This window comes from Pelodiscus sinensis, chromosome 12 (genome assembly GCF_049634645.1).
Source record: "Pelodiscus sinensis isolate JC-2024 chromosome 12, ASM4963464v1, whole genome shotgun sequence".
Lineage (NCBI taxonomy): Eukaryota > Metazoa > Chordata > Testudines > Trionychidae > Pelodiscus > Pelodiscus sinensis.
In genome coordinates this window covers 28,262,781-28,287,922 of record NC_134722.1, presented here as the reverse complement: position 1 = coordinate 28,287,922, position 25,142 = coordinate 28,262,781, and the positions used below count along the sequence as shown (strand labels likewise).

General features: G+C 43.3%; 1 protein-coding gene across 8 annotated transcripts in view; it reads right to left on the bottom strand.

The window, feature by feature from the left end:
- Positions 1 to 25,142, bottom strand: part of PHKB (phosphorylase kinase regulatory subunit beta) — a 238,626-nt gene that overhangs the window by 60,775 nt on the left and 152,709 nt on the right. For all 8 annotated transcript variants that reach the window (XM_006121182.4, XM_014572567.3, XM_006121179.4 and 5 more), the window contains 2 exons: positions 2,929 to 2,984; positions 2,606 to 2,699 (listed from right to left, as the gene is read on the bottom strand). In XM_006121182.4, the coding sequence (XP_006121244.1) occupies positions 2,606 to 2,699; positions 2,929 to 2,984 (150 nt within the window). The remainder of the gene's footprint in view (positions 1 to 2,605; positions 2,700 to 2,928; positions 2,985 to 25,142) is intronic.

Below are 25,142 nucleotides of genomic sequence, written 5' to 3'. Positions count from 1 at the left end.
TGTTGTTGGCTCCAATGATGAATTCACTAGTACAGATATGTGGGCAAAGTTGACATTGTTTTTGGTTGCAGGGCTGGGTTCCTGGAGGCTTATGATGTGGTTGTATGGTATGGTTACCCGGAAGGATTCGTTTCAGGTTAGGGGGTTGTCTGAAAGCAAGAATAGGCTTTTGTCCCAAGGCCTCTGAGAATGAGGAATCATTTTCCAAGATGGGTTGTAGATTATGTATAATGTGTTGGAGGGGTCTGAGTTGTGGACTATAGGTAATAACAAGAGGGGTTCTGTTATTTTCTCTTTTGGGTCTGTCTTGAAGTTGTAGGTGGTAAGTAATGCAGTGCCTTTAGTGCACCATTTGCTAGCTTTCACCCACAATATAGGATCACCTTGCTGGCATCAAGTTTTGCTGGAGGCTAGCAGCACTTGCTGGAGTATGAAGGTGATTTTTATTTTTATAAGGACAATTTTAGAAGGATGTTCCAAAGATGATGGTTCAGGGAGGAAGACAGGATCCACATAACCATACTGATAGGAAGCTTTATTCGAGTATGCAACTATAGGGTGTAAGCAGTTCTATTTAAAGTAGCATTTGTTATGGCCTTTTTGGGGGTTCTTTTACTGCTCTAGCTTTGAATTAGAATTACTAGATGTGCAATTTACGCAGGAGCAATGTCACTGAAACTGACTGAAGTATCAAAAAACCAATCAAGCAGGAAAAAGGGCCACGGTAGAGATAAGGAATATGCAGATGAATAGGTAAACCTGTGAATGCCATCAAAGCCTTTTAAAATATACAGGACCAGAAAACAGATCCATTATGCATTCCCGGGGATGGCTGCTACCTGAGCAGGTATCAGTTTGCTGTGGACATAAAGGCGGCATTAGCTTACTTATATCTCAGTTTGGCAAATTTTGGCAAATTAGTTTTGGGGCAATGACATGTACTGGATCAGAGGATTTCAACTTCTGGACGGTCCAAGCAATCAAGCATTGGAAATCAGATTGTTACAGGACATATGTTCACCCTACCAATAGGTTGCTGGGGCACATCGTGGTTCTGAATTAACTTTGTTAGCTGTAACTGCAGGAGAAATTGTGAGGAGGGTTAATCTCTGGGTCTTCAGGAACTCCATTGTGAATGGGGCACACAAAACAACAATGAGGTCAGAAGATGTAACGCAACCAAGACTCAAGGCTAAAACCGTCTGCCTTCAGTGGTAGGGCAGAATAGCCATGTTGTGGAATCAGCTTACGGCTCCCCTGCATCCACTGGTTATTTATTGTGATAAAAAATTTCAGAAGGATAGCTGTGTTAATCTGTTATAAAAGTGATCTTGAGGCTAGCAATAGACAAAATTTGAGAGTTAGGATTCAGAGGGATTTGGAATTGATTATGGAGTAATGACTATGCATGAAACTGGTTTGGTCAGAGAGGCTCACTAGACAAATGGCATGGACCTGTCAAACCAGCCTGTGATGACAAAGCCCATAAAAATGTTAACTAGCGATTTCAAATATCAGTTAATTGAATAGTCAATTAACTTCATGAATTCTTATCAGTTACTTGACTATTCTATAATCCCTAGAGTGGGGCCGGCAGCCAGTATAATAGAGGCAGAAGGGCAAGGTGCCAGGTGGGAACTGGTCCATGAGGGGAGCCAGTTTAAAAACCAGTTCCCCTCATGGACCGGCTGCCTATCATCCTGCATGACATGTTGCTGCCTCTGATATGGAGGCAGCAGCACAGGGTGACAGCAGCCCTGTCCAAAGTGGGGGCTGAGCTCCTGGACCTGACACAAGCTAGAATTGAGCAGGGCTGCCTATCCGCCTGGCTCCTAATATATTTTAAATGCAGAGCTGCAGCAGGGGTAGATCCCAGACTCAGTGCAAGACAGGACTGAGCCGGGCTGCTCGCCAGCCTGCTAAAAAATTTAGTGGCAAGGGGAAAGGGGGGAAAATGTGTGTCCTCTTATAGCATTAACCTATAAGCTTCTGCTTACCAGTTAATTGACAACACTATTATATCCCTAATGTGAACCAAGACTGCCAAGATAATCATGGAGGCAGGGGCTCAATGATCACACATAGTGACGTCCAATACACTGGGCATAAGTTATATGGATGATGGACAAATTGCAGGGGATGGCAATATCTTCATGATTTGAAGGCTTGAATCTAGATGCCAGAGTCTCGTGTGGTGCAGTCTGGGCTGTGCTGGCCGCCCCCACCTCAGCCCCTTGTGGGAGCATGGAGGCCCCCATACCTTGTCCGGGTGCTCGGCAAGTCTGTGCCAATCAGTGTGGGTGGCCGTGACCATTCTAATTTCTGGCACCCCAAATAGCGAGTTTCCAGTGTAGATAATAACTAAAATGGCCAGTTCCCCGAGGTAAATGGGATCCAGGTATTCACTGTTCAACTTTATGACTATAGGAGAAGGGGACAGTAGAAGCCTTTGTAGTCTGAGCTCCTGCAGTGGCACCCTCTATCCTCCCAATCAAATTGCAACATAAGTAAGCGTAAGTCTGGTTGTCAGCTAATAAGAAATTGATTTTTAAAATAATAAAAAAGAAACAATGCATAGGTAAGTCTTCAATGCATATTATCTTACTTTGACAAGTTCCTGTTGAGCCCATATCTGAATAGGTTCCACCTGCTGTGGAGTCTGAGTCTGGATTCCATACGTGTTCAGAAAAACCTGCAGACTAAACAAAATAAATGCAGGGATTTAATCACAGCATAAATACAGTCTGATTTTTCTAATGGTCTTGGGTAGTAATCAATGATGAAGCAATAACATCAATATCATACCAATTTAAATCTGAATTCATATTCTCATTCATACATCTTTAAAAACCTGTACCAAACTCTAGATCAAAGTCACATTTAATTCTTTCTTAAAACAGAAATTTTTAATAAAATTAAATGTCTTACCGCTGACTTTCTGCTATCAGTGCCACATGGACTACCAAATCATTTTCTAACGGCCCCTAAAATCAATAAGAGGAAACAAACTTTTATTAGCATTGCTAACTGAGAAGAGTTTGTCATCTCAACAGGAACAAGGACATTAACAGTATTTAAACTGTTCATAGACAAGATCGGAATCAACTCAGTGCCTTGCTGCTCCTTGCTTTCCACTGCCTGCTAATCAATTTGACTGTGTAGACATAGTAATGAAACATGGTCACCACAGACCTAAAAGTCATAAATCTCACAACTAAGTTAGAGGCTGTACTGTCAATGATATTTTGAATGATGCATATTGAACAGATTCTTCTTTTGTCACCATTTATATTTTTGTAAAGAAAACCATCTATGAGATTTATTTAAAAATTTCTATATGTAGTAAAAAATATTTAAGTATGTATCCCAGAAAAAATAAAGGCTATACTTTTGATGCTTTTGATATTTTCCCCCTTATGCCTACTATATCAGAGTATTATTTTGATATACTGTATAGACTTGTTCAGAACGAATCACAATACACGTGTGAGCACCCAACCCAATCACATGCAAGCTGATAATTTAAATATTTTAATCTGAAATATTTTTGACTAGACAGTTGCTACGCTACCTGTATTATTGTATGAAAGATATAATGCACATTTCAAAAGGATGGCAATATTTATAATATTTTAATTAATTAGATTATTACAAACAAAAGGAATGACAATATTTTAGTAAGAAAAAAAGATGCAAATTGTATTCAATTAAACAGTTTGGGAAAAATTCTGATTCCAGTAAAATCAGTGACTGGGAATAGGATTTCATACTTTTTTCTAAGTGGCAACATACTTCACTGGCTAAGATATAAGATGTCTGTGTTATTCTCAATCATTTCTGTGATAGCATTCAATGTACTCTACATATATACCTTCTAATTTTGGGGGGGGAAGAGACAGGGAAATGGAGGAAAGAATAGGAGAAGTGCTGTGATGCATTTAGCAGAAGCAAATATAGTGCTATTTACAAGATGGACCGCTGTAACAGAAGTTTTACTTGTATAAAAAACCCTCACTTGGAATTTAAATGTTAACAATTTGAAGGTAAATGAAATAGAATTGGCATAGCAAAAATTAAGTAAAAATTACATTAACTTGAAAAATTTCCTACATCCAAAATGTACTATAATTACTTCTGATTTTAAGTTTTTAAAGTAAAACAAACAAAAAACCCAAACACTGGTCAAGCATTTAAGACTCCTTCAAATCAAGTCATATTTGTTTTATTCACAAAAGTAAATCCTGGTGTATTTGCCCTAAAATGTGCATGAATAATTCTACTAGAAGCTGTAGAAGCACTATAACATAAAATTTTTAAGCACGCAAAACAATTATGGGTTTTTTCCAATGTGAGTTTTACAATATGCACTATGGGAGCCAGGATAACCTGTTGGAAATTTAAATAACGTAACACCTTAATAACAAAACAGTGTCCTAGTCTGGGAGTTCCTATTGACTAAATACTGTTAGTAAAGCTATTAAAACCAGGGAAAAAAAGCTCTTTCTTAGAAGAGAAGATAGTATAACAGGCCTCTGTAAACTTATGATCTTGTTTTATGGAGTTGCTTTGCTCTCTACTTCTATCAATATCATGTAAGAGATTGAGGTTGTTTGATCACAGAGACTGAGACTAGCTGAAATGAAAGACGGAAGAAAGCAGGTTCTAACTAGAATTCTCTATTTCCAAATGACAGTGCGTATGAGTTGGCTGAATAATCAGATTGATGACACTCAAAGAAACAGCTATAAAATGTTAGTACAAAACTCTAAAAAATAATGTCTAGGACAAAAAAGGGAGTTGATTAAAAATAAACTGCAGACCCCCCCATTTCTCATGTTAATCTATACTGTTACGCAGGATTTTCATGGATTACTGCACCTGATGAAGTACTTTATCAAAAAGTATGTGCTGCAATCTTTTTCTAAGTGACTTACTGCTTCAGTCATTTTTATTTTAGAGGACCTGGTTGTGTGAAACTTACATAGATTTTCATAAAATAAGGTGAGAAACTCAATAGAGTGCATTACTCACACAACACTATATATTAAAAAGAAAGGAAATAAATGCCTTTTCTTTTTAATGTGCCAAAGCCTGGAAGAACATATAAAGTTATAGATCTAGAGTGTGCCACACCATACTGTAAACAGAATATTCAGGTAAAACATTAATGAAATAAAGCCATTTATCAATCCTCCTCAAAAACTGTTGGGCACTGTAGCATTAACTACTCATACTCAAAGCTGAATAATGTGAATGTCAGCATGCCCCTATATTCATACCCTACACTCCACTGTAATAATTTTTGCACAAAATATATCTTGTGAGATATTATTTGAAAACTAGTAACTTGCTGCTCAATAATACCATGGTGCAAAATATGTAAAGTTATGAACATAAGCTAAAATTAGGTCTGAAATGTGCTTAATGAACCAGTAAATCAGTTCCTTAAAGGCAAAGACACAACCTGATGCCTCTAGACAGCTGTAATCCAAGTCAGTGGACAATCACCTATCAAGTGGCCACTATTTGACAAGCAAGAGAGACAGGAACAAACAGATCTGCATTTTAGCAAACAATAACAGCATGGAATCTCTTTTACTATCATGTTCCTTGTCTCTGTCCAAATTAGGGATGTGAATGACTAGTTGAGTAGTCAACTATCTGATAAGCAAATGCTTATCAGATAGTCAACACAGTAGTCGACTAGTTGTTCCTCCCCCTCCCCCGCTGTCTCTATCAGAAACAGGCAGCGGGGGGAGGGAGGAACCATCAAAGCAGCAGCACCATGTGGAGCCTGGGATCATCCAGGGACTCCCCTGTTGTCCCCCGGCTCCGTGCAGTGCTGCCACTTTGAAACGCCATGGGGAACCTGATGCTGGGTTCCCCATGGCATTTCAAAGAGATAGCGCCGCATGGAACCCAGGGTCAGTGGTGGGAGTCCCCAGCTGATCCTGGGCTCCACAGGGCACTGCCGCTTTGAAATGCCACAAGGAGCCTAGCACTAAGCTCCCAGGAGTGTTTCAAAGTGGCTATAGCAGTGCCACTTCGAGTCCAGGGTCAATGGGGGAATCCCCAGTTGGTCTGGGGCTCCGTGGGGCACTGCCGCTTCGAAATGCCACAAAGAGCCTGACACCGGGCTCGCTGTGGTGCTTCAAAGTGGAAGCGCTGCAGGGAGCCCACGGTCAGCGGGGGAGTCCCAGCTGACCCCAGGCTCCCCACGGCACTGCTGCTTTGAAATGCTGCATAGATCACTGGGCTTGTGGGAGACTCCCCCATTAGCCCTGTGCTCTCCTCAGTGCTTTTGCCTTTGAAGTGTAGCAACAGCCCTGGGGCTGCTGCTACATTTCAAAGGTGGAGGGCCCCTTATTGACTAAATGAATTGTCAATGCAAATTGCACTGACTATTCGATTAGTCAATTAATCAAAATTTAACATCCCTAGTCCTCATAGTAGGAATGAACTTTATCTAGGGCTAATCCTCAGGAAAAATGCATATAAAAGAGTGACAACTATAAAAATGAGAGGAAAGCCACCCAAAGTTACCCCTCTCTATGCATCTCTCTCTTTTTTACATAAATAGACAAAAAAAAAAAACAGCACTTGGACTTTGGGAGTGTATCACAGCTGGAGAATTTTATCAGTAATCTTACTGGAAACATGTAGTAAGGGTTTCACCTTGAACCAAGTATAGTTTGCTAAGTTTTAATATTAGGAACCATTTTATCTTAATTTCTCTAGTAACCATTTATGACTAATGCCTTATACTTGTACTCACTTAAAATCTATCTTCTTGTAGCTAAATTAATTTCTTTTATTCTTTCATTAATTTCAAACTATTCCAGTGTTGAGAATGGTGTGGGTAATTCCATTTAGGGTAGCAAACTGCTATATACTGATCCCCTTACGGAGCAAGAGACCTAACATAACTGGTGTATTCAGAAGAAGGCTGTGCAGTACAGAAAACACATTTTGGAAAAAAATCTAGGACTTGGAGAGTGTTGGGATCACCCATATCAAGGCTGTTCCCCACTCTGGCATGATGAATGCAGAAGTGGGGACCCGCAAAAGCAATCCCAAACCTGATCTCTACAGACTTTGGTACAAAAACATCTCCCAAAATCCTAACACCTGGATTTTGGGAAATAAAAACCATAAAAAAACCCGCTGCCACCACCCAAGTAACGGTAAGAAAACCAGGGAAGAGACCACTTGGGAAATCTCAGCCTTCAAGTAAAACCAGGACATAAAAATTCATCAATACCAGGTTAAATAAAAAAAGAAAGAACTTAAATTATCAAAACAATACCCCAGTTACAAGTATAGTTGGAACGACTAGATGGCAAGAGCCACCAATTAATATACTCATGGAGGATTCCCTCATGGGCCAAGACTTAGTTGCAAAAGAGAGGAAAAACCATTTCTAACCCCACAGACATCAGACCCAAATGCCCAAACCAGACAACAATAAAACCTGATGGATTTATCTAGACTTTATCCTACTTAAATATTATGAAGAATCTTTTTCTTGGAGAGAAAAATTTCTTCTGTCTCCCTCAGTATCTAGAGAGCAAAACTGGCTCAGAGACAAAGAACAGGAATACCCCCAAAATTCCTTTGTCTCAATTTGAAATCTCTACCTGCATTTCTGTTGGCTGACCACTACCTGGCTACATACAGGAGACATAGTTAACCCCTTAGTCCCCAGGCTGCTGGCCAACCCCTCATGGCCATGACACCCAGCACATAGTAACTAAAGCTGGTAGAAGACAGAATGTGACTGATGTATGGCTGGTAGCTATACACAGATACCCAGGCTGTTATCTGCAAGCTGGAAGGCTGTTTTTATGAGCTGTCCAGGTGGGATCTTTATGGGGCAGCTGCCCCACTCCTGCAGGGAAAGGCTTAAAGCACACTGGAGGAATCTTGTGCAAAGCCATGCCCAATAATGAAAGGGCTTATAAGAAGCCAATCAGAGGGTGGTTTGCTGCAACAGCCTGTTATAAAGAGCTGCTCAGCAGAGCAGAGGGCAGTTGGATCCTGACCAGGACTGGTTCCCAGCAAGGGAGAAGCACTTCAAGAAAGCAATGGTGGGTAGGCTCAGGGGAACGGGAGATACACCATAGCTGGATGCCTACCTGACTGGGGGCCTTGATACAAGGGTGAGGATTTTAGGTTATGTCTACACTACACTCTTATTTTGAAACAACCACCACTCTATAAATAATTGTTTCTAAATAGAACGTCCATACTACAAAACCCTACCAAAACAGTACAGATTTCTATTGAAATAGAGTGTCCACAGTGATTGGAACCTGAATCAGATTTAAAGCTCCCTGGAAACACTCTGGGCAGGGCATTGGACAGCAGTGACTTCCTGTAGTTGCTTCCTGAGGCTTGCGCTTAAAAGGGCTCTTTTCCACAGCCGTGTCTCAGACTCTTCTTCATTGCCTACCTCCTTGAGGGACAGAAAATTCACACCACATGCTCTGGTTGCCCTTGCAGATGCTATAGCACTTCCAACATGGAGCTGGACCTGCTGCAGGAGGACAATGACCAGCCTGGTATGGGAGTCCTCCTCATCCAGGCCTGGGTGCTCCTCCTGGACCACATACCCATCCATCCTCTCCTGCACAATGTACACCACGGCTTCTGGTGCTGGGAGACCAGTTCCAACTGGTGGGATCACATCATCATGGAGCACTGGGATGACCTGCAGTGGCTCCAGAACTTCTGGATAGAATCATATAATACTAGAAATGGAAGGGACCTCGAGAGATCATCAAGTCCAGTAGCCTGCCTTCACAGTAGGACCCTGATTATCTCCAGTGATGGACATTCCACAACCTGTCTACACAATTTATTCCAGTGTTTAACCATGCTGACAGTTAGGAAGTTTTTCCTAATATCCAACCTAAACCTCCTTTGCTGCAGTTTAAGCTCATTGCTTCTTGTGCGATCATCAGAGGCCAACGAGAACAATTTTTCCCTCTCCTCTCTGTGACCTGAAAACTGCCATCATGCCCCCTCTCAATCTTCTCTTTTCCAAACTAAAAAAGCCCAGTTTCTTCAGCCTTCCCTCATAGGTCATGTTTTCTAGACCTTTAATCATTTTTGTTGCTCTTTTCTGGACCTTCTCCAATTACACCATATCTTTCTTGAAATGTGGTGCCCAGAACTGGACACAAAGCTCCAGCTGAGGTCTAGTCAGTGCAGAGTAAAGTGGAAGAATGACTTCTTGTGTCTTGCTCACACCTTCTTGGGAACTCTACAAGTGGCTTGCCCTGAAGATGGGACACCCAGATGAAACCCACCAACCCCCTTCAGAAATGTGTTGCCATTGCCCACTGAATGCTCACCACTCTGGATAGCTACCGCTCCATTGGGAATCAGTTTGGCCTGGGGAGAATGACTGTTGGGGATGTGCTCATGCAGGTTTGACTATCTTACTATTGTCCTATGAGGTGGTGAAGCACTGCAATGGGGTTCCCTAGCAAGGAGGGTGAAATCTCCATACTTAAAGGTTTTGCAGTCCCGGCATGACAAAGCCCTAGTAGGGATGGGGTAGTTGGAGTTGCTGCAGGTGTGGGAAGGGGGTTGGACTCAGGGAATTCCCAAGGGCTCTGGCAACCCTGTAATTTTAGGTTTCTATAATTCTATAGGCGGTGAAGGCCATTGATGCCATCCTGCTGTGCTGGGTCATCATCCTGGGAGATGGGGAGGCCATCATCACTAGCTTTGCTGCCATAGGCTTCTCCAGTTGTATGGGAACCACTGACAGCACGCACATCCCCATCCTGGCCCCTAACCACTGTGCCTCGGACTTCAGCAATAGGAAGGGGTACTTTTCAATGGTGCCGCAGGCCCTCGTGGACTATCGGGGATGGTTCACAGACATTTACTTTAGGTGGTCAGGGAAGGCGCATGATGCTCGTGTGTTCAGGAACCAGCAACCCCTTCCACGTTCCTATCTAGCTGTTCATAATAGTGGCAGGTCTGAGGGGCCACTTCAGAGCATGAACTTTGTTCCCTGGCCTTGATGTAGGCCTGCCACAATTCCTTAATTTTCATCTGCACCTGGTCCAGCATGCGGGTGTGCCTCTTCTGGGCTAGTTTGGCGGCCATCTGGCTGTAGACATCTGAATTCCTGTGCCTGGAGTCAAACCTGCAGGATCTCTGCACCTCGCCCCAGACCTCTGAGAGATCCAGGGTCTCCACACCAGTCCAGGATGGTACCCTTTTTTGCCCGTGGCCGGGAGCATCCAAGCTGGCTGCCGGTGTGCTTGCAGCCATGGGGGGCTTGGAGGGAGTGCTGGGGTCACTCATGGCAGCAGGGAATGCAGAGCAGGGTGGTGATGTATGGCACAGTGCTAGTAGGGCTCATATCATGCCACAAACCCTTTCCCTTCTGCCTGCAGCTTTAAACTCTGCAGAAGAAAGGACGCTATAGAGTTTTGAGAGATTTAAACAGAGTGGCCACCGGAGAAGCGGTCAGAAGCTCTGGAGGGCAATTATTTCAAAATGAGCACAGATAAGCATCCACACTCACCCTATTTTGAAATAGCAATTTTGAAATAGGTATTATTCCTTGTAGAATGAGATATTATTTTGCTATAGCAAGCCTGTTATTTCAAAATAACGTGCTTGCTGTGTGGACGCTTGCCTTGTTATTTCAAAATACTCACATTATTTTGAAATTACTCTATAGTGTAGACATGCCCATAGAGAATAACTTAGAGAGAATGACCCAGGAACAAGAGAGAGAGGCAAAGGAGGAGTGAAGAAGGGCTGGACTAGAGAATCCTGGGCAGGTCTGGGTTTTCCCCTTGCACCATTATGCCACCAAGGAGCATGACCTATCTAGACTGTGTCTTGCCCCTGAGGCAAGGGGTTAAACTTTGGGGCTGCAGTTGGCCACAGTGGTAGGTGTAAAGACTGAGGACTGCTGACCCATCCCTAGAAGGGGGCAAAAGACCAAAGCAGTGGGCACTGCTGGAAGGCAATGTCCTAAGAGGACACTACAATCTAGGTAATGACACTGATCCAGCACCAGACAGTAGAAATGATGCACAGAGCAAATAGCAACAACGGGTGAGATACCAGCTAAAAGAGGGTATCTTGTGAGGGTTGGAGCTAATTCCTCTAGCTAATTCCACCAGGAGATGCTGCTATGACAATCCATCTCAACTCTGTTACAGAGCTACAGTAATAAATCATTATGAGGAACCCAACTACCTATTGCACAGGTAACATAGCCTCCTCCTGGTCTGAACTAGGGATGTTAAATATTGGTTAACTGGATAGTCGAGTAACCTCGTGAATTCTTATCGGTTACTCAACTATTCTATAGTCCCCAGTGGCAGGGCCAGCAGCTAGTGTGCCTCACTCCCAAGGAGCCCCTTGCCATTCTGTGTTGCTGCCTCTGTATCAGCAGGGTGCCAGGCAGAAGCTGGTCTGCGAAGGGAGACGATTTAAAAACCAGCTCCCCTCGCGGACTGGCTGCCTGTCGCCCTGTGCTGTTGCCTCTGATAAAGAGGCAGCAGTGCAGGGAGGCAGCAGCCCTTGTCTGAGGTGGGGAGGTCTGCTCCTGGAGGTATGCTCCTGGACCCAGTGTGAGTTGGAACTGAGCTGGGCCACCTGCCTGTCCAGCTCCTAATACGCTTTAAATGCAGAGCTGCAGCAGGGATAGGTCCTGGACCCACTGCAAGCCAGGACTGAGCTGGGCTTCTGGCCAGCCTGCTAAAAAATTTACTGGCAGGAGGAGGGAAAATGTGTGCAGTCTATAGCATTAACCTATGAGCTTTTGCTTATCGGTTAATCAACTACACTATTACATCCGTAGTCTGAGCTGCATCCCAGAATATCGAGTACTCAGATAGTACTGGGCATAAATTATGTATCACTTTCAGAATTTTGCTGGTTCATGCTTTCAGAAGTGTCTCAAACTCAAAAATATGTAATATTTCATGTTTTCACTACAGCACTGAGTATTCTGAACAAACAGTATAGCTAAATGGAAACAGGAACGTGCCTAAAATTACAAGATTCCCCAAATTAGAGTCAGAGCAAGAAAAGATTTAAAGAAGTCAAATTTTGCTTCTGTATTCAAGATATTTAGCTATGATAAAGGTTTATGTAAAACCTGCACTAGAGCAAACATTTACAATAGAGGCAGGCCCAAAAAATGAAGGAAGTTAAGAGTATTTGGTTTTGGAGTACAGATCACATCTTAAATACAATAGCCAGATGTTCTGTGACAGATACTGTATGTAGCATTTCCTGGACGAAGGACAAATTATCCACAAAGGCAAAAGAATGCTGTTTGTACATTTATTAGAGGTAGAATTTTTTTAAATCATTACTTAAGTTTCACTTACCTTGTAAAAGCTAATTGTTTTAATTAATTAAGATATCCAGAGAACTTCACACCAAGACTTCTGTGAAATTTTAATGTATGCTATTACAAAATAAATACTCAGTGTTCTGAGCATCTCTCTACAAAGATTAACTACTAATTTAGATAGAATCCTGAAAGTAATGTCTAATATTGATACTTATCTTTTAACATATCAAATTAGATAGACCATATCCTAAAATGGTTTACATAATTAAAAACCAAAACAAAATCTCTTCCCTAACTCTCAAATACCTACATGGTCTAGTCAATCGAGTTATACCACTGATGAATTAGATTTAAAATTTTTTATTTGTTCACTTTTTCCAACACTTCTCTTGATCTGATTAGCATAGTAGAGAATTCTTCTAATGCCATAAAAGTTAAGTGGTATACACAAACATGATCATAATCCAGATTTTATTTATTTTAGAAATCCTTGTCTATCTATCATTAGTGTAATCTGTGCTGATTCTTTATCGAGAATTATATGCAGTCTTGAAAATAAAATTACCAAGTGATTCAAGCAAGAAGTGGCATTTTTAATACCTTCTGCTGAATATTAGTAATGGCAGCATGAGTCTCCAATCAAAATACCAACACCCCAAATCAAAAAGAGTATTCTCGCTGTGATTGTTCAGATTAGAGAACCTCTGTAATTAAAGTTTTGCAGGCACTCTTGATCAGTAGCTTAATTGTTCACAGTAGATCGGTATAATTACGCTTGATTTTTACAGCTGCATGGTATAAACAAAGCAGGAAAATATCAGCTTTCATATACTGCAAAGGGAAAATCTTGATATGACAGATCATTAATATATCTGATCACCAGAATTTGGTCCATCTCATTCCAAAAATGGAACATAATAATCAACACTCGGCTGCATCAAATTTGGTACAGTAGGCACAAAAGGGGACTAAACAAGCTTTTGAAAAAAATTACTTCAGAACAGTTATTGACAATGCATGTGAATGTCCTACATTATACCTATGAAAAAGTACAGTACACATGATAAAAATGTACAATTAAGTTCTCGAATGGGAAATGAGGTCCAACAGAGAACATGAAATAATGACCATGTCACTATAAAGCAAAATAGGGGGTATGCATGAAAATATTAGCACTAACCATAACTACCCTGGTTGCTATGTCATTCTTGTTTCTAACTTGGAACACAAAGTAAAAATCCTCATTTGTGAAGTGGACTAACTCTTTGTTGGTGATTTCACATTATGTTATACAAATAGACATTTTGCTGCAATATAAAAAAAATAAAATGTTTAGGGATTAATTAGGAGATCAAACTACTACTGTACTTTTTTGCTATATACACTATGGGAATATATTAGTGTTATATTTTTGTAGCAAAGCACTTTTAACACAACCGTTACTATAATTGCTCATTATGCTCCACACGCATTCTGTAACATACAAGACTGTTGTTTTGTTCTAACAGATTCAGTAGGCTTTAAGAAGAGTGAGTTAGATTTAGCTATAATGACAACTAACGTCTGCAATCTAGATCACAAAGCAATCATTTATAAAACACTTAACCAGACCATATTTTCATATACTATATAACATACTGTCGGTCTTAGAATCTTCAGAGACTAAATTTTCATGCCACAATTTAAAATAAGTTATCATAAAATACAGTTTATCTGCAATGCAACGCTAATGCTTGGAACCTAAGGGAAAAGTGTATGTTGAGGATTTAATAACATTTTGCTTTCAATTCCTCAAGTAACAGTAATTTGTGGTCATTAGGCTTCATTTGTAAATCCTGCTAGCTAAAGGACAGTCAATGTTTCACTACAGTAGAGCTCCTTTAAAAAGAATATCATACTTAATGTAAGCTACTATATAGGCATGATGAATTCTAAACAAATTTTAAAAGTTTTCAAAAAAGAAATTAGAAAAGAAGTTCATATATTGCATGTGAAACACACAGCATAGAGCACTGAACTATGCATCAACTTCATTACCCTAGTAAACTGGAAGGAAGAGCTCCTTCAGTACATTGCCCATGAATTTCTTTATAATTCTTCATCAAGCAAAGGATTCAAACACACAGATAGCATGTGGGCTAGACACAAATAACTCCAAAATATCAGGCATCTATTAAAGTGTAAGATGTGTATCCAAGGGATTCCCAGACATCCTGGAAAGAAAAAAACTGAATATATCTTATTAATTTATTAATTTGTGATTTTAATTTGGGGTGTTAAAAAGTGTTGTTGGGTTTTTTTTTTTTAATGCTGAAAGGCATACACGGGGGCAGGCAGGTCTGTGAGAGCCTGTATGCACAGAGAGCCATCTTAAAAGTCGTCTCCTTCCCTACCCCCTCTGCTGGCTCCAATATAGAGGCAGCAGCACAGGGCAGGGGGCTCCAGGAGAGCCAGCACTCATGGTGAGCTTGCTTAAAAGTGGGATCCCCACAAGCACCAGTTCCCTCTTGCTCCTCTTTCCCCCCCTTCACTGCTGCCTCTGATACAGAGGCAACATTGTGGGAGGGGGAGGGGCGAGCCTTGCATGTAACTATGAAGGTTAAATATGTTTACTAACACATCCTTAATTTTAATACTGAAGAAAAAATAAACTAATAGAAAGCCTTTCAAGACATGCTATACTGGATAATTAAAATTAATTTCTTAAACTCTTTTGCTTTCATAGGATTTTTTCTTTAGTTTTTTTTACTTGGAGTTAGTCACAGTAACACAAACTAACATACAGGCAGTCCCCGGGTTACGTACAAGATAGGGACTGTAGGTTTGTTCTTAAGTTGAATCTGTATGTAAGTCGGAACTGGCATCCAGATTCAGCCGCTGCTGAAACCGATCAGTTTCAACAGTGGCTGAATATGGACGCCCGTTCTGACTTACATACAGATTCAACTTAAGAACCCCAGGCATCCCCAAGTCAGCTGCTGCTGAAACTGATCAGCGGCTGATTCCAAGAAGCCCGGGGCAGGGGCTTCCTGTAGTCAGCCACTGGTCAGTTTCAGCAGCGGCTGACTTGGGGACGCCTGGAGCAGAGCAGCTGGGGTGCTGCTGGGTTGGTCCAGTAGCGCCGCCGCTGGACCAACCCAGCAGCACCCAAACTGCTCTGCCCCAGGCGTCCTGATTCAGCCGCTGCTGAAACTGACCAGCAGTGGCTGAATCAGGACGCCTGGGGCAGAGCAGCTGGGGTGCTGCTGGGTTGGTCCAGTAGCGCCCAGAGCAGCGCTACGGGACCAACCGGCAGCGCCCCAGCTGCTGTACCACAGGCGTCCGGAGCAAAGCCATGGAGCACGGGGGCAGTGGGACAGCCCAGACGTGCTGTGGCTGTCTTGCTGCCCTCGGGCTCCGCGGCTTTGCTCTGCTTTGCTCCCCGTCCCCCTGGTCCTTCACCGATAATTCAAAGAGAAAAAATTGGGTCTGCGGTCTTTTGTATAGCCTTTCACTGAAAGTCTGTATTCATCAGAGTAGAGGTGAAAGTAAAGCAGTACACCACAGTGCATTGCTCCAGCAAGAGCTAGCTGGGCACTCCACCATAGGCAGCCACATTTCCAGCCAGGCTCCCGGGACTTTCCCACAGTCTGATGCACTAAGCAGCAGACAGATAAAAGGGGGTATACGCCACACCAGTCCAAGATTCACCTAGTTCCAAATGCTCCCCCCGGGATCATTTAATGGGGGCAGAGAAGGATGAAGCTCCGGGATTCTTACAGATGCTGATTGTTGCTTCCTGCTCTCCTTCAGTCATTGTCAGTGAGAGAGAGGAAAGCTCATAGCCTGCATACATTCCGCTCTCTCCTGGCTGGTGTGGGGAAGGGTAGAGGGGCCCATGCTGTGGGCTTCCCTCTGTTATCCCCCTCGCATTCCTCTCACACAACCCAACCCCCTGTTCCAATTCCTACACCACTCCACCCCAACCCTAACCCTCTGCCTGGAGCTCCATTCAACCCCAACTCATAAACCACCCCAAGCCTCCTGCCATGAGCTCCTCCTCATTCCTCCAGCTCAATCCTCTGCCATGAGCTCCTCCTCATGATTCCCCACCTCTGATTCCTGCACCCTACCACACCCCAACCCTCTACCTTGATTTACTCCTTATATCCCCCAACCTTGACTACTGCACTCTTCTATACACACCCAGCTCCCCGACTCTCTTCCCTGGGCCTTCCTCACAACCCGAACTCTGAATCCAGCATCTGCCACACACTCAACCTCCTCCCAATACTCCCCCCAACCTCCTGCTATGAGCCCCCTTCACTCTGCCCCATACTTAAATTTCTTACAGGTACTGTTATATTGCACCCTCCCAACCCTCTGCGCTGAGACAACAGTACCTGTAAAAAATTTAAGGTACTTTCATGAACTACATGGTCACTGCTTTCTGGATGGTTGCAGAGTTGCACACAGATAATCGCCATTTCCACCAGTGATCCTCTGCAGAGGCAATATATAGTGATCCCCACTGAAACATTAGCATTTATCCACAGGTACCACAAAATTGTATTAGAGACAATTCATTAGTTTCCTGTATTTAGACCACTTTATTTGATCTACAGTTATAAAGTATCCTCTCTCAAGAAATCTGTTTCTGAGATACTGAACACAAAGCAGGTTTGTATATATAGCAATTACAATGGTCTCTTATCTAAATCTTTGTGGAACAAGACTTAGGTCTAATTAAGTTGTTTTATTGATAATGGAATAATAATGAATAAAACTACTCTTTTTTAAAACTGAATTTGGATTCAAAGAAAATCGATCAGTATAAGTTGCCTAATGTTCTGAAATATTTTTTTTAAAGAAAATGAAATTACTTCATGCATTTTCTTTAGTTGTGGGGAAAAGGAACAAGACATGATAAGGAAATAACCTGCTTTTTGATTTTGATGACATAATTAAGTGAAATGTGTTATATTCTAGTTTCATATTCCATTTTTATTCATTTTTACCACAAAGTGAGCACTAAATAGTTGCATGCTGATTTTGCATAAATTGAGCTACATTAGATAAAAATGGCATAATCAAATATTCAGAATAACTGTCTGAGCAGATGTGAAATACTGAACAGAAAAGCCAACAAAAAAACAACAACAAAAAAGACCAACAACTGACAGAGACACACAAAGAGGGGGACGAGGTATGTGGTGTTAACTGCCACCCCCCATCCCAGATTTCTTCTCTGCCTGCTGGCAGGAGAGGGAGGGCCTGTCCTGCTGAGTTCTTCCACCCCACCCCAGCACTTCCATCTTGCTCAGCTCCTCCCCCAGCAGCGGGGGAGAGGGAAGCTGAAGAGACAGTACAGAGTAGCTTCTCACACCGATTCTGCTCAGGGTCACTTTCTGCAAGTGAGCCTGGGTGGGGAGGCAGTGACAGTCCAGAACTGGTTTCTAGGCAAAGGAGACAAGCATGTGTGGAGGACTGGGGGGCTATGGCTCGTTCAGCCCTTGTCCCTGGCAGTTGGGATTGAGAGGGAGCAGCTACTGCCACTTCCCCCAGCCGGGCTTTCTTGCAGACAGCCACTGGTCTGCAAAGGGGCAGCAATTCTGAATGGTCACCCACACCTAACATGAGAAGTGTCTCCATCCTACTCCCTCCACTCCTGGCCTGCTGGGGAGAGCAGCCAAGTAAGCCTGAAACATGCTGGAGATGTGGAGGGAGGTGCCAAGGGAGAAGGACAGAGACACTCATTCCGCATCACAGGTAACTGTTGGGCAGAGTATAGCAGCCCCAGGCCAGGCACAAAGTCAGGGGTCGCTGGGGAAGGTGTTTGGAGCAGAGTCCCTCTACTCAGCTGGAGACAGGGGCATTGCCTGTGAGGGATGTTAAATGAAATTTAATCAGCGAATCAACAAGTCAATGGAATTCCCAGCTTGCGCTTGATCCCCCCACTATGCCTCTGCCCCCCCCATGAAGATGGTGCTGGGATAGGGAGCTGGCTTTTAAGACAGCGGCAGCAAGGAGAAGGGGAAAGCCACTAGTTGAGTCATTAATTGACTATCTGATAAGCATATACTTACTGGACAGTTGACTAGTCACTTACTTCTCTATTGCCTGCACCTCTCCCCCTGCTGAAGTGTCCACGAGGACATAGGAGCTTTAGGGAGGCATTGGTGCTATGAGTCTCCCAGGGACAAGGGCTGGTACAAGTCTCACCAGAGACAAATGCTCTCCAGCCTTGTAGTTTGTGAAATATATGCATTAGCACCAGATATGGAAACACGGTTATTTAATATTCTCTAGCTAAACTGAGAATGCCTTAGAAACTCATTTATATGCAAGGTTTACCTTCAGAATCTCACACAAAAAAACTGCTAAAAGAACATTATTAAGCCAACAAAGTCCAAGCACTCAAAATGTATTCATTCTGACATTTCTCCTTGCTTGTGAATGACCCATTTCTGCCCTCTTCCCTCTAACCTGACTCCTGGTCCCAATCCCGTTCTCCTCATACCCTAAGCCAATCCCAGGTGCCACTCCCCAGTCCTCTGATCCCAGTCATTCTCTTTACCCAGCACATCTTCATCTTCTTCAGATTCCCCTTCCACAGTACCCATCTCTCTTTCTCATTCCCAGCTTTAGTCTCATTGCCCAGTCTCCTCTCTGTCCCTTCATCAGAGGTACAGTGGAGTTGGAACAGCCTTCAGGCACCTTTTGCTCTCAAAATGGTATCTTTCGCACTGCATGACCCTGCAGTGTGATCCTTCATGTACCAGTTGGGTAGAGCGATCCACTTCACCTTCTCAGAACTCCAGAAGGTGATGAGTAACACAGTGGGATAACTACCCACAGTGCACTGCTCTCATTGTCAATATCACATACTGGGGACATATTTCACTGACTGAATCACTGTGTGACCATCCACAAACTATGGAATTGTACTGGGTTCTGAGACTCAGTGTGACTTGTTCAACAAAACCCTGTAGTGTAGACAAGGCTCAAACTACCTCTCCTCAAATGATTCACCTTTCCCACTCCTTTCCCGAACTTCAATCCACATTAATTTTCTCAACTGACTCCATCTTCCCATATTCTTTCCCAAACTCATCCTCCAATTTCTGTATCTGATCCCATCCCGTTCCTTATCTCAGTCTCTTGCCAGCTAATGCCAGTGTTCCCCACAACCTGCCTCTATCACATGCATCTTCCCTCATCTCCTCCTACATGGCCAAAAGCTTTTTGTTCCTCGTTTCCTTGCTCAGTCTCTCTCCCTACAACCTAGCAACTCTCAAATCCATCCCCATTTCCTTCTCCAGATCCCAATCTCCCTGCCCAGCTTGTTAGAGTCCACCCCTTCCAGCGCCCAAGACCCAATCTCCTCTTCCAGCCAGTCAGTGTTAATCTCCTTCTCACCCAACTCCCAGTCCAAATTTCCGTTTCCTCTAGCCTCCAGTCCCAATTCATCCCTCAAGGCCTGTTTTACATTAAGAAATTAGGTTGGTGTAGCTACATTGCTCAGGAATGTAAGAAATTCACACTCTTGAGTGACATAGTTATAGTGATCTCATTCCCAATGTAAACTATGCATGCTATACTGATGGGATGGCTTCTCCTACCAGCACAGCTACTTCTCCTTGGGGAAGTGGCAAACTTAGGATGATAGAAGTAGCCTTGCCATCGCAATAACCAGAGTCTCCTCTGAAGGTCTGGAGCAGTGCAGCTGCAACATTTTAAGTGTAAACCTGCAACATTTTAAGTGTAAGCCTGCTCTTGATCTCTCTGCATTTGAGTCAGTTTCCTCCTTCACCCTGCCTGGACCTGGACCCAGCACAGGAGAAGCAGCCTACCTGCTCTCATATTCAGGTGCCTGGATCAGGCACATTACATAGCAGCCCAGAACTGCAATTGCAGGTTATACCTGTTCTGACCCAAGCTGGTACATACTTTTAGCTGATTTCACTGAAGAGTCTATCTCTATTGAGTATCTTCTGAGCATGTGAAAACTGCAAATTTCAAAGGTTTTTAATGTGGCCAAATTTAGACAGATTATCACGAACAGCAAAAGGCACATTCCTGATACAAAGGCCACACCATGCCAAATTTCATTCATCTGCTTCAAATATACTAATCCCTAATTTTGTTCTCAGAAACAATTGAACTGTTTTTGATGAGATTTTCTAAAACAAATACATCTTGAGGGAGACACCGGGCATGAAAACTTTCAGCCCAATAGTTCAAGTTCGCCACAGTGATAAACAACTGCAAACAGTATTATTCTGAGAAACATCAGGCAATCGTAACGACAGGTGTCACTACTAGCTTGCTTGCACTAGGCACAATGTCAATTACAATACCGCTAGTCGCTATGAGAAATTCTTGAGGACTGCATGGGAACACAAGAATTACTATAAGGGAACAGAAGAATGGTCCACTTAGTTTGGTCATCTCATCTCTAATTGTTTATAATACCAGATGCTCCAAATGAGGAGAAAAAAATTGTGTAATGGAACAACTTGGAAATGAGAACATTTCTTCCTAATCCCAGTCAGTGGTTCTCCCTGCACTTGAAAAATTAACAGAGATTTTTTTTGCTGAGTCATGAAATATGTTCCACTGGTTTGTAGAACAAATCCTTTCTAGATTTTCAATACTGTTCATCTATGACCATCAGAAAATACTGGCTCCAGAAAGAAGTAGTTTACAAGGGAGATGACAAAAGAACAGCTATAAAAAAGAACATAAGGGAGAATCAAGGTAGTGAAGAATTTATGCAAATTAACAATGGCTGTAAAGCAAGAGGCAATTCTTATGCTAACTAAATGAACCCAACTTTAGTGCTGCACAATTCACTGTAGAATGTAACTCCTGGTAGCAGGAGTTAGGGTGCCCAGTAAAACACCTGACAACTCCATACATACCATTAGCAGTTTACAGTTTTTCTAAAAGAACATCATCAAGTATGAACAACAGCTGATGCTGGAAATAAATGAAGTCTCTGAGCTTCCATTATCTTTCATTAACATAGCATGAATGCTGAAATGTGAACAATGGAAGTTACATTCATGGATAATCAGCTAGCATCCAGGCATTGAGACTGCCTAGGCTACAGGAAATGATAAGGATACTGGGTGGTTGTAAATAGTACAGTAAAACTCCAATTGTCCAGCATCCAGTGATCTGGCACTCCCGATAGCCCGGCACCAACTGGAACCCGGAAGTGCTCCGGCCAGCCGGACAATTGGCGCTGCTGTGAGTCCTATGGGCGCTCGTGGCTGAGAAAGGGAAGGGAAGAAGAGGAGTAGGGGATTATACCCCTGTGACGGGTCTGCCGGGATGTGTACTGTGTCCAGCCAGGGGGTGGGTGGGGAACGGCGCAGCAAGGGGTGAACTCTCCACCGTTTTGCAGGGGGGAGGGAAGGGGCGGCGCTGCAGGACCAACCCAGCAGCACCCCAGTTGCTCTGCTCTGCTGCTTCCCCAAGTCCCCTGCTGCCGCTGCCAAAACTGACGAGCGGTGGACTTGGGGAAGCGGTGGAGCAGAGCAGCTGGGATGCTGCCGGGTTGGTCCCGCAGCGCTGCCCCTCACTCCCCTGCTCGGCGATAACTACTGCAGTCACGGGGGTGGGGAGCCTGCTCCCCTCCCGGAAACTCCCGGTGGCATCGCGGAGCTGAGCGCAGCCGGAATGGGGCAAGTTCAGGGACTTAGCTCTCACCCCCTCTCTTCTGCTGCTGCTTGCAAGCCAGTGGCTGGGTTTCCCCAGCTGGCCTGACGCTGGCAGCTGCGCGGGGCTTCCCTCGCTTTCCTGCAAAACGGCGGAGGGTTCGCCTGTGGCTGTGCCTTTCCCCGCCCACCTCCCAGATGCAGTCCGGGTCCCAGCAGACTCGTCACAGCCCCCTGCCGGAGTACCTCCCGATATTCCGGCATATCCGATAATCCTGCACCACCTAGGTCCCAAAGGTGCCGGATTATCAGAAGTCTACTGTATTGGATAAACCAATAAAAGGAATGCTTTGCAAGCAAGATACTCATTCATTTGCACAAGGCACCCATTAGCCTTTATCTCCACATAATAGTTTATGTCAATATCTAATAAATGGTTTACAATTTCTTCTGCAAAACACAACGCACAATAAGAAAATAAAAGTTACTCTGGATTAAGGGAATGTCTCTGCAAAAATGTAAGCTTCAGAATGTGTTTTTTATCACCTGCTTCATACTTTACATGCTCTTGTCTTCATTAAAAAGAGCTCATTTACATACAATTGCACAGATTACTGATTTAGAATCCCATTTAATCAGTTAACAGTTTAAACAGGATCCCATGGGCTGAGGGGGGCACTTCCACAGCTCCCTGCCACCTACATGGTGGACCCTGCTGGGCTGGAGTTGTCCCCCATTCACGCTGCAGGCTGCTCCAGCCTGTCCCAATGCATGGGGACCTCCTCCATCTGGGCAGGGCCCACCACACCATGTCACTGGCAGGGGGCTGCTCCGGGTGGGCCAGGCCAATCCATGCCATGGGCAGGCAGGATGATGTTCCAGCCTGGCTGGACTGGAGTGCCCCTAGCCCTTGCCACAGCATGGTGAATCTGGCTGGGTTGATGAGTCCCCAGCCTGAACCATGGTGGGCCTGGCTGGGATGGAGCAGCTCCCTGCCTGCATCAGGCAGAGGGATGTTCCAGTCTGGATGGGCTGCCAGTTAACCAGTAACATACCTAGCATAGATACAGATAGTAGGAAAACATTGAAATAAACAATTTTCCATCTGAATTTTTCCATTTGTCAAAATCTAATTTTTTTTGCAGAAACAGTTTACTTTTGACACTTTACTGCTGGAAACTTGCCTGTCTTCCTGCCAGGTCATGTCAGAAGCCCTGGAACTTGACAGCCAGTTCTCCCAGACCTTTGAGTCTCCCTGACGGACTACCAGGCTAGCTGCCATAGAGCTTCAGACTGAAACTGATATAATTCTTAATTCTTTTCATTCTTTTACCCACTACTGAATAGCAGTCATACAACTAATAGGAATTATGTCAATTTCAGTTCACAGCAGCCAGGGCTTTCTAGGGTTCCTGGCTCTGCTGCAGCCCACCTGCTAGGCAGCTGAGGCTTTGGGTAGCACAATTTGTTTTGGGAGTACTACAATTAGGTGTTTCAGGGAAAAATAGGTTTTTAGTTCTGTGAAAATTTCTAAAAAACCGTGTTTCATCCCGAAGCTGGATGAAAAATGTTTCTGAAAACTTAATAATTGTACTACAATATGGTTTCTCAGCCATCTCTGTGTAACTGACATTTAAACAATGCAACATTTCTGTATACAATCTCAGATCTGATTATATCTGTTTAGCCTGTCTTCATAGCAACACACTGTAGAAGACTTACATTACAATACAAACATTTCCCTACATAATTTAGGTCAAACAGCAGGGGTGTGTGTGTGTGTGTGTGTGTGTGTGTGTGTGTGTGTGTGTGTGTGTGTGTGTGTGTGTGTGTGTGTGTGTGTGTGTGTGTGTGTGTAACACATTCACAAATTTATACTCTACTAACAGATATACCCAGTGTTACTTGACAACTCATTTTTTTTAAATAAAATGAAAATGTTCATGCTTTATTTAAACAACTGTACTTTTCAAAAAATAAGGAAAAAAGCAGCGGTGTATGTGTATGGCATCTGTGTGACAAGGAATGAAGCTGCTTGTTGTTCAAGGAGTGAGAGTAAAGTGCACATATCATCTGCCCCCCACCCTCCCCAGCTAGAGGGAAAAGAATGTAGCAAACTGCACGTTCGCTCCCTGATAACGAAGAAGGGGAACAGCAAGCTTTAGCCCCCCCCCCCCCAGCTGTCCCTGAAAGGCATTTGGGAGGTGGGAGGCTCAGGGTTGGAGAAGTCCCAGATGGGGGGAAAGGAGTGACCCTAGCCAGCCCCATTCACCTTCCTGACTGTTTGGTGCTTAGTGTAGCAGCCTGTAGCAGAGCCCTGTTCGGTTTTTTGAGAAGCAGTCACATCCCAAATTTTCCTGGCACAACTAAACTCTTATGTTGCTATACGTTATTATAAGATGAAGCTGTATACCCAATTTGGTAATCTTAGCTCTTATAGTTTAGGAGGAGTTCTTGAACAGACATACAGACAAACTCTTTAAAATATCCAGTAGATTTGTAGAGGAAAATGTTGCACTGCTTTCACCTAAAATGTGTATTTAAACTGATGTTATTTAACCAGTACACTGCCCTGTGGGGAGCTCATTTTGATTTAAGAGTTTCTTTGGTATAGCTGAAGTGAACTAACATTAGGTATAAGTTCTACTCAAACATATGAATCCTAAACTGAAATAAGATACATCTACAGTGGAAACTTTTGCTGGTATAAGAATGCGGACTTGGGTGGGGCAGTGACATTTCCAGGCTGGCAAAAGCCCCAGTTTAGACATAACTAGCTGGCACAAAAAATGCTGAACCAGTGTAAGCTATACAATCAAAAGCACATTTGTATTGGAGTAAGTGGTCTCTGAGCATCAGAAGAATTTTGCTGGTATAGCTATACTTTTAAGTGTAGATTAGCCCTAAAAATATCTACAATGGCAGTGTCTGCCCTATGTTCTTAAATTGATGGTTTAATAGGTGATGAGCTTTCGTGGGCCAGACCAACTTCCTCAGATCATATTCTGAAAGAGAACTGGCATAACCATATATACCAAAAGAATACAATGAAAAAAAGTGAACACATTATTAAACTGACAAATCAGATTTAGTACAGAAGGTGGGATGAGGGGGAAGGAGGGAAGGAATAGCTATTTATGAGTCAATGAAAAAATTTT